Source organism: Hemiscyllium ocellatum, chromosome 17 (genome assembly GCF_020745735.1).
Source record: "Hemiscyllium ocellatum isolate sHemOce1 chromosome 17, sHemOce1.pat.X.cur, whole genome shotgun sequence".
NCBI classification, from domain to species: domain Eukaryota; kingdom Metazoa; phylum Chordata; class Chondrichthyes; order Orectolobiformes; family Hemiscylliidae; genus Hemiscyllium; species Hemiscyllium ocellatum.
In genome coordinates this window covers 74,446,984-74,461,051 of record NC_083417.1, presented here as the reverse complement: position 1 = coordinate 74,461,051, position 14,068 = coordinate 74,446,984, and the positions used below count along the sequence as shown (strand labels likewise).

The window sequence follows — 14,068 nt, the reverse complement described above, 5'->3', positions numbered from 1 at the left end:
AACATGGTGGGCCGAAGGGCCTGTACTGTTCTCACAGTCCCGCAAGATTTACTGGGATAGTGGAGGACAGGGGTGCCGCGAGGCTGGCCGGGATAGCGGAGGAGCGGGTGCTGCGAGACTTGATGGGATAGCGGAGGAGAGGAGTGCCGCGAGGCTGGCCGGGATAGTGGAGGAGAGGAGTGCCGCGAGGCTGGCCGGGATAGTGGAGGAGAGGAGTGCCGCGAGGCTGGCCGGGATAGTGGAGGAGAGGGGTGCCGCGAGGTTGGCCGGGATAGCGGAGGAGAGGGGTGCCGCGAGGTTGGCCGGGATAGCGGAGCAGTCCTCCGGAGGACTCCTGCTACGAACACAATGCCGTATGCGAACCAGCCGACAGTGCGGATCACGGAGCTGTCTGACGAGAATGTGAAGTTCATCGTGGAGAACACCGAGCTGTCGTTAGTGATGAGGGGGGGGGGGGAAGGCTGGGGGGTGGAGGTGACCCTTGTCACCCCGTGCTGGGGGGTGGAGGTGACCCTTGTCACCCCGTGCTGGGGGGGGGTGACCCTTGTCACCCCGTGCTGGGGGGGGGGGGGTGACCCTTGTCACCCCGTGCTGGGGGGGGGGGGTGACCCTTGTCACCCCGTGCTGGGGGGGGGGGGTGACCCTTGTCTCCCCGTGCTGGGGGGGGGGGTGACCCTTGTCACCCCGTGCTGGGGGGGGGGGTGACCCTTGTCACCCCGTGCTGGGGGGTGGAGGTGACCCTTGTCACCCCGTGCTGGGGGGGGGTGACCCTTGTCTCCCCGTGCTGGGGGGGGGGGGGGGTGACCCTTGTCTCCCCGTGCTGGGGGGGGGGGGGGTGACCCTTGTCTCCCCGTGCTGGGGGGGGGGGGGGGGGACCCTTGTCTCCCCGTGCTGGGGACCCTTGTCTCCCCGTGCTGGGGGGGGGGGGGGGGACCCTTGTCTCCCCGTGCTGGGGGTGGGGGGGTGACCCTTGTCTCCCCATGCTGGGGGGGGGGTGACCCTTGTCACCCCGTGCTGGGGGGGGTGACCCTTGTCACCCCGTGCGGGGGGGGGGGGGGTGACCCTTGTCACCCCGTGCTGGGGGGGGGGTGATGACCCTTGTCACCCCGTGCTGGGGGGGGGGGGGGACCCTTGTCTCCCCGTGCTGGGGGCCGTGTGTTGATGGTGTGACCTGCACTGTCCCAGACTCTGTGACCAGGGAAGGATGGGAGTCAGTGTGAACACACACACACCCCCCACAGACACCCCCCCCACACACACACACCCCCCACAGACACCCCCCCCACACACACCCCCACCCCACACACACACACACCCGGACACACACCCACACACACACCCGGACACATCCCCACAGACACACCCCCCCCAACACACACACAGGGACACACACCTCCCCGGACACAGACAGACAGACAGACACCTCCCACATAGGGACACACTCGGACACGGCAATACCTTCTGGGGTTCACCTATTTTTGTAAAAGAAGTAAATCACTCCTCCAGCTGTAGTCTCTCCGTGGCCCCATGTCCCCACTTTTATATTCAAACCCCTTTGCAGTAAATACTGCCGTTCAACTAATTTTCCTAATCCCCTGTTGGAATATTATGTGCAATTCTGGTCTCCTTCCTATCGGAAAGATGTTGTGAAACTTGAAAGGGTTCAGAAAAGATTTTACAATGATGTTGCCAGGGTTGGAGGACTTATAGAGATTTATAAATGAGGGGCATGGATAGGATAAATTTGTTGCCTGGCGGGGACAAAGTTAAAAATCTCGCAACACCAGGTTACAGTCCATCAGGGTTAGTTAGAAGCACTAGCTTTTGGCGTGCTGCTCCTTTAGCAGTGCTTCCGTATAAACCTAGTTAAAAATCACACACCAGGTTATAGTCCAACAGGTTTAATTAGAAGCACACTAGCTTTCAGAGCATCACTCCTTCATCAGGTGATAGTGGAGGGCTCAATCCTAACACACAATTTATAGCAAAAAATAGAGTGTGATGTAACTGAAATTATACATTGCAACATTGGCTGTTAAGCCTTTCATCTGTTTGAATACCATGATAGTATCACTTCTTTCATGTGTAAATCACAAAACCTTTTTTTTAAAAAGTTGCATTAAAAGTGTCTGTCTATGCTATGATGTTTAGATTGATTCTAATCTAAAAAGTGAGGTAACAGAATTAACCCTGTTGGACTGCATCCTGGTGTTGTGTGATTTTTAACTTTGTACACCCCAGTTCAACACTGGCATCTCCAAATCACTTCCCTGGGGTCGGGGTATCCAGAACTAGAGGGCATAGATTTAGGGTGAGAGGGCAAAGAGACCTAAGGGGCAACTTTTTCACACAGAGGGTGGTACATGTATAGAATGAGCTGCCAGAGGAAGTGGTGGAAGCTGGTACAATTGCAACATTTAAAAGGCATCTAGATGGGTATATGAAATAGGAAGGGTTTAGAAGGATATGGGCCAAGTGCTACAAATGGTACTAGCTGAGATTGGGATATCTGGTCAGTATGGACAAGTTAAACCGAAGGGTTGGTTTACATGATGTACACCTCATCAAGTCATAGAGTTCCTGGGGACCTTCAGACTTTAGGTTGAATAATTTTCTCAGCAGCTTTTCCCTAGTGACAGTGATTATTTGAAGTCCATCACTGTCTATCACCTCTTGATTTGGAAAGGTTTCTAAGCCTGCAATACACTGAAAGCAGATGCACAATGTATGGGGAAGGCCTCAGCGATTTCCTTAATTTCCATTTTTGATTTTCCAGACTCACTGTTAAAAGAAGACCAAGACAAAACCTCTTCCTATCTGGTTTTGTACCCAGCTAGTTGGAGATCTCTTCTCCCCTGTTTTCGCCCACTTTTAGTCTCTCTGTAATTTTTTTAAGTTCATTGCTGGTTCTTCAATATCTGTCCAGTCCTCTGACTTATCACTTGTTTGAGAATTGTGTAGTATTTCTTTCAGTTGAATACTGACCTTAATTTTCCTGTTCACCCACAGATAATGCATCCTTCTCAAAGAGTCTTTTGTTCTCACCTGGAACAAATTTTTGTTGATTGTCATGAAATGTTTCTTTAATAGTCTGCCACTGTGTTTTAAGCCAGTCTCACTTTGGCCAGCTCTGTGTTTTGAGTCAGATATTTCCCTCTATTTAATTTTAGACTCCCAGTTGCGAATGTGAATGTGTAATTCTGTGATTGCTTATCACCTAGAGTCTTCTTTCTCATGTGATGATATAGTCACAGAGATCTACACCACAGTCTCCTGCACCAAACACAAACACCTAACCATTCTAATCCCATTCTCCAGCACTTGGCCCATAGGTTCCTGATTAGATTAGAATAGATTAGTTTAGATTCCCTACAATAGTGTGGAACAGGCCCTTCGGCCCAACTGGTCCACACTGACCCTCCGAAGAGTAACCCACCCAGACCCATTTCCCTCTGACTAATGCACCTAACACTCTGGGCAATTTAGCATGGCCAATTCACCTGACCTGCACATCTTTGGACTGTGGGAGGAAACCCACTGGGAAATATGCAAACTCCACACAGGCAGTCAGCCAAGGCTGGAATTGAACCTGGGACCCTGGCGCTGTGAGGCACAGTGCTAACCACTGATCCACCGTGCCACCCTGCTGAAGGGCTCTGGCCTGAAACGTCAATTTTTCTTGCTCCTTGGTTGCTGCCTGGCCTGTTGTGCTTTTCCCACAATACACTCTCAACTCTGATTTCCAGTATCTGCCGCCCTCACTGTCTCCATAGACCTGTATGGCTTGGCATTGCAAGTGCACATCGAAATATTCCTGAAATGCTATGATGGTTTCGGTCTCTACCACCGTGGCAGGCAGGAGTGAATCCTATCAAATAAAAACTGAAAGAACTGTGGATGCTACAAATGAACGAAAAACAGAAGTTACTGGAAAAACTCAGCAGGTCTTGTAGTATTGGGAGAGAAATCCGAAATAACATTTTGGGTTTAGAGTTCTGAGAAAGTGTCTCTCGACCTAAAGCATTCACTCTGACTTCTTTCTGATGAACAATAACCAGCTTTTGGTCAGCTCTTGAACATTCTGCCCTGAGGAGGTGTCCTTAGTACAGTCTATGACCATTAGTTCATAGGTTCCAGGTTTTGATCATCTGTTCCCTCAAACTACGTGCAGATTACTTCCGATCTTTATAGTTTTTTCTGGCAGGTTACTTGCAATGTAATTACTGTATCCAGGCTTTGATTATCTCCTCCTCTCAAACGACACATAGATTGTCCTGCAATTACTGTTTGGAAGCCGATAAACTACTCCCCCAAGTGACTTATCTCTCCAATATGGAAACTGCAATAAGGTCTTCTCATTGATGAATGAGGTCCTTAATTGACACAGCTATCTTCCCTCCTCTCCCCCTTTTCCCACCTTCTGAAAATGTACAATTTACTTAGTTTAGGAGCCATTGCTTGGAGCTATGTCTGTGTAAAGGTGAGCAGGTTTCTTGTTACCTGTGCTTGTTATGCTTGGTGTGGGATTTCAGGGACAGTTGGAGTGATGACACATGGAAGTGATGCAGTAACTCTGAGGGTGAATGCCATTCTGCTGTTCCAAAGGAGCGTCCTCATTGATCTCTCCTTCTCGTTTCAGAGTTGCAAATGCATTGCGACGAGTTCTCATGGCAGAAGTGGCAACATTGGGTGATTATATATCCTCACAAACATGTCTGCTCACTGTCTCTAAAATGCTCCCACTCATTCCCCTTCCCCTCCCCATCCCATTCCCCTCTCCACTCCCTGTCCCCGACCCTCCTCCTCTCCCTGTTCCTGTCCCCTCTCCCTTTCCTGCCTCATCCCCTCTCCCCTCCCCCTCCCCGTTGAGAAAGTGTCTGTGTCTATGACTATGAACTATCTATGTCTGTTTCTCTCACCCTCTGTCTGCACCTCATTCTCTTATCTCTTTTTCTGTTGGTCTGCCTTTCTTTCTGTCCCTCTCCCTCCTCCTGTCTTTGTCTCTCCCTTTTTCTGTCCATCTCTCTCTCTTTCTCCCTCTCCCCTCCTCCCCCTGCCTCCCTTTGTCTGTCTCCCGACCAGTCTGCGTCTCTTTTTCTGCGTAGTGTCTCAGTTGATCACTGACAGATGTCCAGGCTGCTTTCTGATGTTTTATTTTGTGTTGCAGCAATTGACTGGGTTCAGATCGATGCTAATTCCTCTGTACTACATGATGAATTCATTGCACACAGAATTGGTAAGTGGAGTCCAAACCATTCTGCCTGCGTCTGAAAGTGTGGGAATTACGGGGAATGGAATTGTTGTTATCCTTTTTGCCGGACATGGACGTCACTGGCTGGGCCTGCATTTGCTGCCCATCCCTAGTTGTCGTTGAGAGGTTGGTGTTGAGTTGCTGTATTGAACCAGTGCAGTCCACCTGCTGTAGGTTACCCACAATGCCCTTAGGGAGGGAACTCCAGGAGTCTGACCCACCGACACTGAAGGGACATGATATACATTTCCAAGGTGGTACTTGGTACAACGTTCCCGTACATCTGCTCCCCTGGTTCTTCTGGATGGAAATGGTCATGGATTTGAAAGGTGTTGTGTAAGGAGCCTTTACGAGTTGCTGTAATGCTGTAATCTTGTTGACATTGTGACTGTGGTGACAGGAGTGACCATTCAAGGCAGCCAAGCAGGCTGCATTGTCAATATGGACCACCGTCACAGAATCTGGGTCAGCTCTGCTCAAAACAAAACCCAGAAAATCAGACACTGGATTACTGGGGAGAGAAGGCGTAATGTTTCAGGTCGTTGGATGCTCATCAGAAGGCAGAAGAATAAAGGGTTTGTTGCAAATCCGAGTTGATGGGGATGGAGAAAGCAAAGAGAGTGGAGGGCAGCACACATGAAATGTTGACAATTGTTGATGGTGCAGGACCAAAGGAACTGACAATGGGACATAACGTACCGATGTATATGCAAAGATTCTGAAATTTTCGGAAGGGTTGCTATTTGATTGTGAGGGGACAACGTTTTCATACATTCAGATTTCTTTACTGGCGGATGTATGATCGTATTGATCGAGTCATCCAGCATGGAAATAGATCCTTTGCTCCAACCAGTCCATGCGGGCCATAACCCCAATCTAAACTTGTCCCTCCTGCCTGCGCTTGGTCCATATCCCTCCAAACATTTCTTATTCATGTACTTATCCAAATGTTTTCTAAACGTTCCAACTGGACCCGCATCCACCACTTTCTCTGGGTGTTAATTGCACACACGAACCACACTGTCTTTTAAAACAAAAGTTGCCCCTCATGTCTTTTTAAAAATCTTTCTCCTCCACCTTAATATGTCCTCTAGACTTGAAATTCCCCACCCTAGGGAGTAGACACCTTATCCATACCTTCTGTATTTGTGTTGACAGATGTGAAATTTGGATTATATGGAAGTGGAATTAGAATTCATCAACAATCATCTTTTAATCCACTATTCAACTTAAAGCTGCAACACATAAGGAAAACTTTAATTTTGTAAGTGCCGTGGTATTTAAATTGGCACCAGACAATAGCCGTGAATTAGCAACAAACATCGTTTAGAAATAACTGACACACACTTTTGCACAGTTAAAGCCATCACTCAAGGCAAGCGTGAACACAGCTGAATGGTTGTATGCTTGTCTTTAACATAACATTAAGTTCGTAATGGCTAAGATACTGTGAGATTTAATGGAGCACAAATCTTTATGTAGTAAAGCTGTTCAACATATTTAAAAATTGGCAGTGTTCCTAACAGTAGCACCCACCAACTCTTTGTCTGTATAATAACAGTGGAGCTTCTGCAACCTTAACAAAAGGCACCAGATTCATTTCAGGGAATTCAGTAACTTTAGAGATCTCCTGGTTCCCCACTATTCCTTTGTTGAAAAGTTTAAAACGGCCCTCTCTCCTTTGCAGACGCTCTTTCCCCTCAACCTACGCATTGTGGGCCCTTCAGCCCTTCTGCCCCCTCTTGGCAGTTCCAAGCCCACCCACAGAACGGTGTGCAGATCTGGTATCCCTGATGGGAACCATGCTCCTGTGCACCACCTTCCCTCCCTTTGCAGGTCCCATTGAGATTGGAGTAAACCAGGTGTACATTACACTCACTGGTAAAGCTGTGCAGACCAGATCAACGCACAGTGAACAGGTGTGGTCTAAACAGTTTCATGTAGCTGAAACATTACTCCTAATGTTTGTATAATCACCTTTTGGATATGGAGTACAGCATTCCCCTGGCCTTGCCGGAGGTGCTCCCCTGGCCTTGCCGGAGGTGCTCCCCTGGCCTTGCCGGAGGTGCTCCCCTGGCCTTGCTAATTCTACACGAGGTGTTCTCCCTGGAGCCTCCATGGCTCTTCATGTCAGTATTGAGAACAGCTTTGCACGTTTTGATAACAGTGCTGAGGCAATTTCAAACAATGGCTTTTTTTTCCTTCCATTTTAGGATTAATCCCCTTAACGAGCGATGACATTGTGGATAAGATGCAGTATTCAAGGGTAGGTCTGTACAAAGCGACAGGGTGTAGGAGGGGGTGTGTGTACAGGGTGATGAGGACAGATAAGGGAGGGGTGTGTGTGCAGGGTGACACGGAGGGGGAGGGAGGGGTGTGCGTGCAGGGTGACGGTGTAGGGGGAGGGAGGGGTGTGCGTGCAGGGTGACGCGGAGGGGGGTGTGTGTGCGTACAGGGCAACGGTGTTGGGGGAGGGGGGAGTGTGCGTGTGTGTGTGAGAGAGAGAGAGAGTGGGGGGTGGGCAGTCTGTCCATGTGTGTGTGTGTTTGGGACAGTGAGGCAGTCGGTCACCGTGACCACATCCCCCTGATTGATGGTGTGTGCCACTGAGGGCCTGTGCTGTTTAGCTCCGTGTTCAGTGCTGTCCCAGCTGAATGCTGCTGTCTTTTCCAGGACTGTACATGTGACGAGTTCTGCCCGGAATGTTCAGTGGAGCTGACACTCGATGTGAAGTGTAATGAAGATCAAACTCGACATGTCACCTCACGGGATCTCCTCTCCAATAATTCCCGTGTTATCCCTGTGAGTACAGTATTGAAGTCTCACCTGTTTCTGGCAGATATCCGCCAGAACCCATCACAGAAAGAGTAATTCCCGCATGACACAATATTGCTGTCGGCTGTGAGTGGCAGGTGGATTTTGTAGTTCCTCACAGTCAAGGTGAGATCTCTGCTAAGATACATCACGGTACTGGCAGCAGCTACTGGGAAAGAGGAGTATTTAGGTGGGTTCATTCAGTAAAGGACCATGCCCTGGGCCTCATGTCCTGATGGGACCGAGAGCCTGTGATAGTGTTTTCTAGGAGTGTGGATCTGACTGAACTAGGCCTATCAATGGGTCTTACACTGTTACAAACTCTGTTGTCAGGCCACCACATTATCAGCCCATCTTTACTGCTACCTCCACCAGATTAGAGCCATTAGTCATATCAGTAACTCCGTCCTTTTTGTTTTATTCCAATAGGTCACATCTCGGAGCAGGGACAATGATCCAAACGATTATGTGGAACAGGATGGTGAGGGAAATACATTGCAGAGTGACATTATGGGTTACCTGTGGGTATTGTACGCCTGAAAAAATCTCAAGCGACCCTGACTCAATGCTTGAAATTAACTGAGGCTTAGCGCATGTGGGGCGGGGGGGTCTTTGGAACATTGAGCCTGGCCCGGCTCTTTGGAAGAGCAGTCGTGTACAGTGCCAAGCTAATAAAAAGGTGGTGCTGGAAAAGCACAGCCAGTCAGGCAGCATCCGAGCAGCAGGAGAGTCGACATTTTCAGCATAAGCCCTTCATCAGGAATGCAGGAGAGCCCTCAAGGGGGCTGAGAAATAAAGGGAGGGTCTGGGGGAAGGTACCAGGGAATGTGATGTGTAGATGGAGGTGGGGGGTGGAGCAGAAAGGTGGGAATGAAGATGGACAGGTAGGACAGTTCAAGATGGCGATGCTGAGTTGGAAGGTTGGATCTGGGATAAGGTGGGGAAAGAGAAGATGAGGAAACTGGTGAAACCGACATAGATCCCGTGTGGTTGGAGGGTTTCAAGGTGGAAGATGAGACGTTCTTCCTCAGGCGTCAGATGACTTGAATGTAGCAGTGGAGGAGGCCCAGGACTTGCATGCCCTTGGCGGAGTGGGAGGGGGAGTTGAAGTGTTCGGTCACAGGGTGGCGTCCTGTCTCCTCAATGTAGAGGAGACCACTTTGAGAGCAACAGACACAGTAGATGACATGTGTGGAAGTGCAAGACGATCTCTGTCAGACGTGGAAGGATCCTTTCCTCTGTTTTTCCTGGGACCCTGTGGGTTCCTCCTCCTGAATACGTGTCCAAGTCCCTTTTAAAATAATTTATGAAATCCACTTCCTTCATCTTTCCAAATCAAACAATCCAAATCCTGAGCCCTGAGTACAAGTAATCAGCTGAAAATGTGTTGCTGGTTAAAGCACAGCAGGTTAGGCAGCATCTAAGGAATAGGAAATTCGACGTTTCGGGCATAAGCCCTTCATCAGGAAAATCAGTCCCATTCTGAAGAAGTCACATCAGATTTGTAAGATTAACTCTGTTTCTCACACCAAAGACATTGCCAGACCTGTTGAGTTACTGTCAGGAAAAATGTAAGAATGTCAAATTTCCAACAATTACTCCTCAGAGCAGCTGATCGTTGGCAACTCAGCAGTGATTGAGGTGTCGCCACGGCAACAGCAATGGGGAATTATAGGTTTCCAAAATCGGGATAATCCAAAAAGGCGAAAGTGAGGACTACAGATGCTGGAGGTCAGAGTCAAGATTAGAGTGGTGCTGGAAAAGCACAGCAGGTCAGGCAGCATCCGAGGAGCAGGAAAATCGATGTTTCAGGCAAAAGCCCTTCATCCCAATGTGCTGTGCTTTTTCAGCACCACTCTAATCTTGGCCCATAATTCAAAAAGGTGCTAGTCTCAAACAGATCCCTTTGTTTGCAGAGAACAGATCCCTGTCTGTGAATGTATGTCACTTTGAGTGAGCATAAATGAGCCACATAACAAGGTTAATGTGAGTGTAGCCTTTCGTGCACTCGGGTGTTCAGCAAGGCCTGCCCAATTGAGACGTCACATCGGATAACCGTGGTTTGAGATTTTCAAGTGAGGTCTGTTTGATCACGGTCAGTACTCTGTTTCTTCCCAACAAATGAAGAAACATGCTGCTTGATTCCATCTGCTGGTCAGTCTACGTATCTGGCATCACGTTAGTGCTAACATTCATGTACTCTGTTGTTCATTGGTAACACTTGCTGAACTATCCTGAGTGCAGCCTTCAAGATGAGTGATTCAACAATATGTGATAACCCAGCAGTGTCAGATCTGTACTAGCAGGTGACTGTTTATCTCTAACCTTCAAGTTTCCAAACTCTTCCCGTATCTGATGTTAGACATCCCTGTACACCTCCCTAAAGATCTTCACATCTTTGTTGGTGGATGAGGCCCAGAGTTGTCCCCAGTCCTGCCAACTGTGACTTATAAAGGGCTGAGGCCACGACCGCTCTGGGGTTAAGCTGACAATGTTTCAGCACTTATCCATTATTAGAAAACATGAGACCTGAATTACATAAGAACTCAACTTAATACCAGTGAGAGAAGTGTGCTCTGAGAGAAAGCACAGGAAGAATCTGAAACTCATTGGGAGAGATAGCGTGTTGTAAAGCCAGGATTGTTTGGAATTGAGATTGGTGCAGGACAGTGTGGAGTCTGGGAGACTGCAGGATTGGTGGTGGGGAGTGGTTTCTGATGAAGGGATGGTGATTATGAATGGGTGGTACTGGAAGACAGTGTTGCTGAGGAGGAGACCTAGAGGTTGTTAATCACAAGTCTGGGTGGTAGTGAACAAGAGTGGGTGTTGACAACATATTGGAGCAGCTGTGTAACATTGCTCATTCTGTCTCCTGATGGTTTCCTTCCCTACCAGATATTCTGATTGTGAAACTACGCAAAGGCCAGGAGCTGAGGCTCCGAGCTTATGCCAAGAAGGGGTTTGGAAAGGAACATGCCAAGTGGAATCCCACTGCAGGAGTGTCCTTCGAATACGACCCTGACAATGCACTGAGGCACACTGTCTACCCCAAACCTGAGGAATGGTGAGGATCACTCTGCCTCTGTGAAGGAGGGGGCCATCGCCAGGGAGTGGCTGCAAGGAGAGGCCCCTCAATCTTGGGTGGAGGGTGAGGGAGTGGGAGAAGGGATCTAGGTTAATGTATGGTGGGGAATTGATCTGATGAGGAGGGGGGGGGGGGTGAGTCTGTGATGGGGTGGTGTAGTCACTGGGGTCGGGGATGAAGGGAACAGGCATAAGCTTTGAGTTGTACTTGTTTCTAAGTACTGATCTTTTCCATTAAATTTTAAGGCCAAAAAGTGAGTACTCTGAACTTGATGAAGAGGAGATCCAGGCTCCCTACGACCCAAATGGCAAACCAGAGAGGTAAACACTTTTCCCTTTCTGTCATGGGGGATTGTCAGCATCCCTGGCTCGTCCCTAATTGCCACTGGCAAAGGTGGTGGTGAGCCTTGAACTGCTGCAGTCCGTGTGCTGGAGGGTGACCCACAATGCTCTTTGTTTGGGGTTTTCAGGATTTTGACCCAGTTGCACTGAAGGAGCAGCGATATATTGCATCACAGGTAAACAGATATATACTACCAGGTAAACAGATATATACTACCAGGTAAACAGGGTAGGAAAGAAGACATTTGGCACACTTGCCTTCATTGCTCAGAACATTGAGTTAGGACGTCGTGTTGTGGTTGTAATTGGTGAAGCCACTTTTGGTGTCCTGTGTACAGTTCTGGTTGCCCTGCTTTTAGAAGGTTCTTATAAACTTGGAAAGGGTGCAGAAAAGATTAACAAGAACGCTACCAGGTCTGGAGTGTTATAAGTAGAGGCTGGATAAGCTGGAACCCTTTTCCCTGAAGTGTAGGAGGTTGACGGAACTTGACTTTGGAGAGGTTTATGAGAACATGAGGGCCAATAATAATGTAAAAGCATAGGTTTTTTTTGTTTGAGTAGGGGAGTTTAAAACGATTTTTGAAGGTGAGATGTAAGTCAGGCTTGGGGAGTGGCTTGGAAGGGAGCTTGCAGGTGGTGCAGCATCTACCTGCTGCACTTGTCCGAGACAGAAGTAGTCATTGGTTTGGAAGGTGCTGTCTAAAGATTGTTGGTGAATTTCTGCAGTACGTCCTGTAGGTTACTGCGGTAGACCGTCAGTGGTAAATGCTTGAGGTTGTGGTGGCAGCGGGTGCTTTCTCATGGGTGTTGTCAGGCTTCGTAAGTTGTTGGAGCTCTGCCCATCCAGGAAAGTGGGACGTATTCCATCCCAGGACCTGTGCCTTTTAGATGGTGAGCAGGCTTTGGAGAGTTAAGAGGTGGGATTCCTAATCTCAGCCCCACTCTTGTAGACAGAGTAACTAACGGGGGAGATGGGAGTGCAATGTCAATGTCACTGACCTATTGGGTGGACTAGCTGGTGGGGTTTAAATTAAATTAATAAAGGAGTCTGGAATATAAAAAAAACAGTGTCAATTATGGTGACTATGAAACTAGAATTGTAAAGACCAATTTACTAATGTCCTTCAAGGAAGGAAGTCTGCTGTTCTTATACCTGCTCTGGTCTAATTGTGACTCCAGACCCACCAATGGGGTTGACTCTTAACTGTCCTTTCAGATGGTCTAGCAAGACAATGGGTGATTAAGGGTGGATAATAAAATGGTATCAATAATGCCCACATCCCATGAAGAAGGGAAAAAAAAACATAAAACTGGTTTTCAATAAAAATCAAAAGAACTGCAAATGCTCTAAATCAGAAACAAAAGCAGAAGTTACTGGAAAAGCTCAGCAGGTCTGCTCGCATCTGTGAGGAGAAATGAGGGCTAATGTTTTGGGTCTGGTGTCCAGCCCTGAGGAAGGGTCACCCCAACTGGGTATCATGAATGAAACGTAACTCGGAGAGTCTGTTTTCAAACAGTTTGACCTCTGGATCCTGAACGAGGGTGTGCTGTGTATAATGATTTTGCACCTTGTTCCCACCAGGTTTTATTTCAACGTTGAGTCTTCAGGAGCTCTACATCCTGAGACAATCGTCCTGTCTGCTCTGTCTGGCCTCAAGAAGAAACTGAGTGACTTGCAAACAATGCTGAGCCATGAAATCCAGAGTGATGTCCTCACCATCAACTAGCGAGAATCAGTCTGACGGGAAGGGCTGTGCCCAATCCTGCAGAGGTTGGGGGAAGGCGGAGGAGAGAATGGGAAGAAAAATGTAGCTGTGTCAGACCCCAGAGTTTGGGGCCATCTGACATTCCTGCACCCTCAGGTGTATAAGCAGCCCAGCTCTTGTTTACATTTTGCTCATTTGTAAGCACCATTAAATGTGTTTTGTCAAGTGCTGTCTGTTGCTTTCCTAAAGGCAAGAGAGTTCTTTAAAATTGACCCAGACATCAAGAGGACACAGTACAACTGGACGCTGCAAATTCTCAGGAGAAAGTGAGGACTGCAGATGCTGGAGATCAGAGCTGAAAATGTGTTGCTGGAAAAGCGCAGCAGGTCAGGCAGCATCCAAGGAACAGGAGAATCGACGTTTCGGGCATGCGCCCTTCTTCAAGAGTCATTCCTGAAGAAGGGCTCATGCCCGAAACATCGATTCTCCTGCTCCTTGGATGCTGCCTGACCTGCTGCGCTTTTCCAGCAACACATTTTTCAGCTGGAAATTCTCAGCAGGTGTGGAGGGAAAAATAGATTTAATGCTTCTGGAGGTTTTGATGAAGTGTTGCAGATGTGGAACAATAACTCAATTTCACTTTCCGCATGAATCTGTTGGCTGTTTCTGCTTTTTAAAATCAATTCGGAAACCTGGGAGCACAATATAACATCAGGAATACCATGAAATGGGGAGTTTGCCATGATTGAACTGATCTACCAGATGATATGAAAATTGGGAGTTGGTAGAAGGATATAGATGGGCTGGTTGGTGGCAAATGGAATTCAATCGGGATAAACGTTAGGTGATGCACTTGGTCAGGACAACTGGA

At 48.3% G+C, this 14,068-nt stretch overlaps 1 protein-coding gene across 1 annotated transcript; it reads left to right on the top strand.

Moving 5' to 3' along the window:
- The first annotated feature begins 260 nt into the window (after nt 1–260).
- Nucleotides 261–13,422, top strand: polr2c (RNA polymerase II subunit C). Its single transcript, XM_060837874.1, has 9 exons — nt 261–434; nt 4,640–4,689; nt 5,168–5,236; nt 7,465–7,517; nt 7,925–8,053; nt 8,495–8,546; nt 10,961–11,129; nt 11,396–11,470; nt 13,074–13,422. The coding sequence occupies exons 1-9, from the start codon at nt 349–351 to the stop codon at nt 13,216–13,218; spliced, it is 828 nt and encodes a 275-aa protein (XP_060693857.1). The 5' UTR covers nt 261–348; the 3' UTR covers nt 13,219–13,422.
- Nucleotides 13,423–14,068: the final 646 nt, after the last annotated feature.

Excerpts from the sequence above, each read along its gene's own strand:
- polr2c (XM_060837874.1), top strand. The coding sequence starts at position 349 with ATGCCGTATGCGAACCAGCCGACAGTGCGGATCACGGAGCTGTCTGAC. Across the intron at positions 4,690-5,167 it reads GGCAGAAGTGGCAACATTGG|CAATTGACTGGGTTCAGATC; the intron begins GTGATTATATAT and ends TTTGTGTTGCAG. Across the intron at positions 11,130-11,395 it reads TACCCCAAACCTGAGGAATG|GCCAAAAAGTGAGTACTCTG; the intron begins GTGAGGATCACT and ends TTAAATTTTAAG.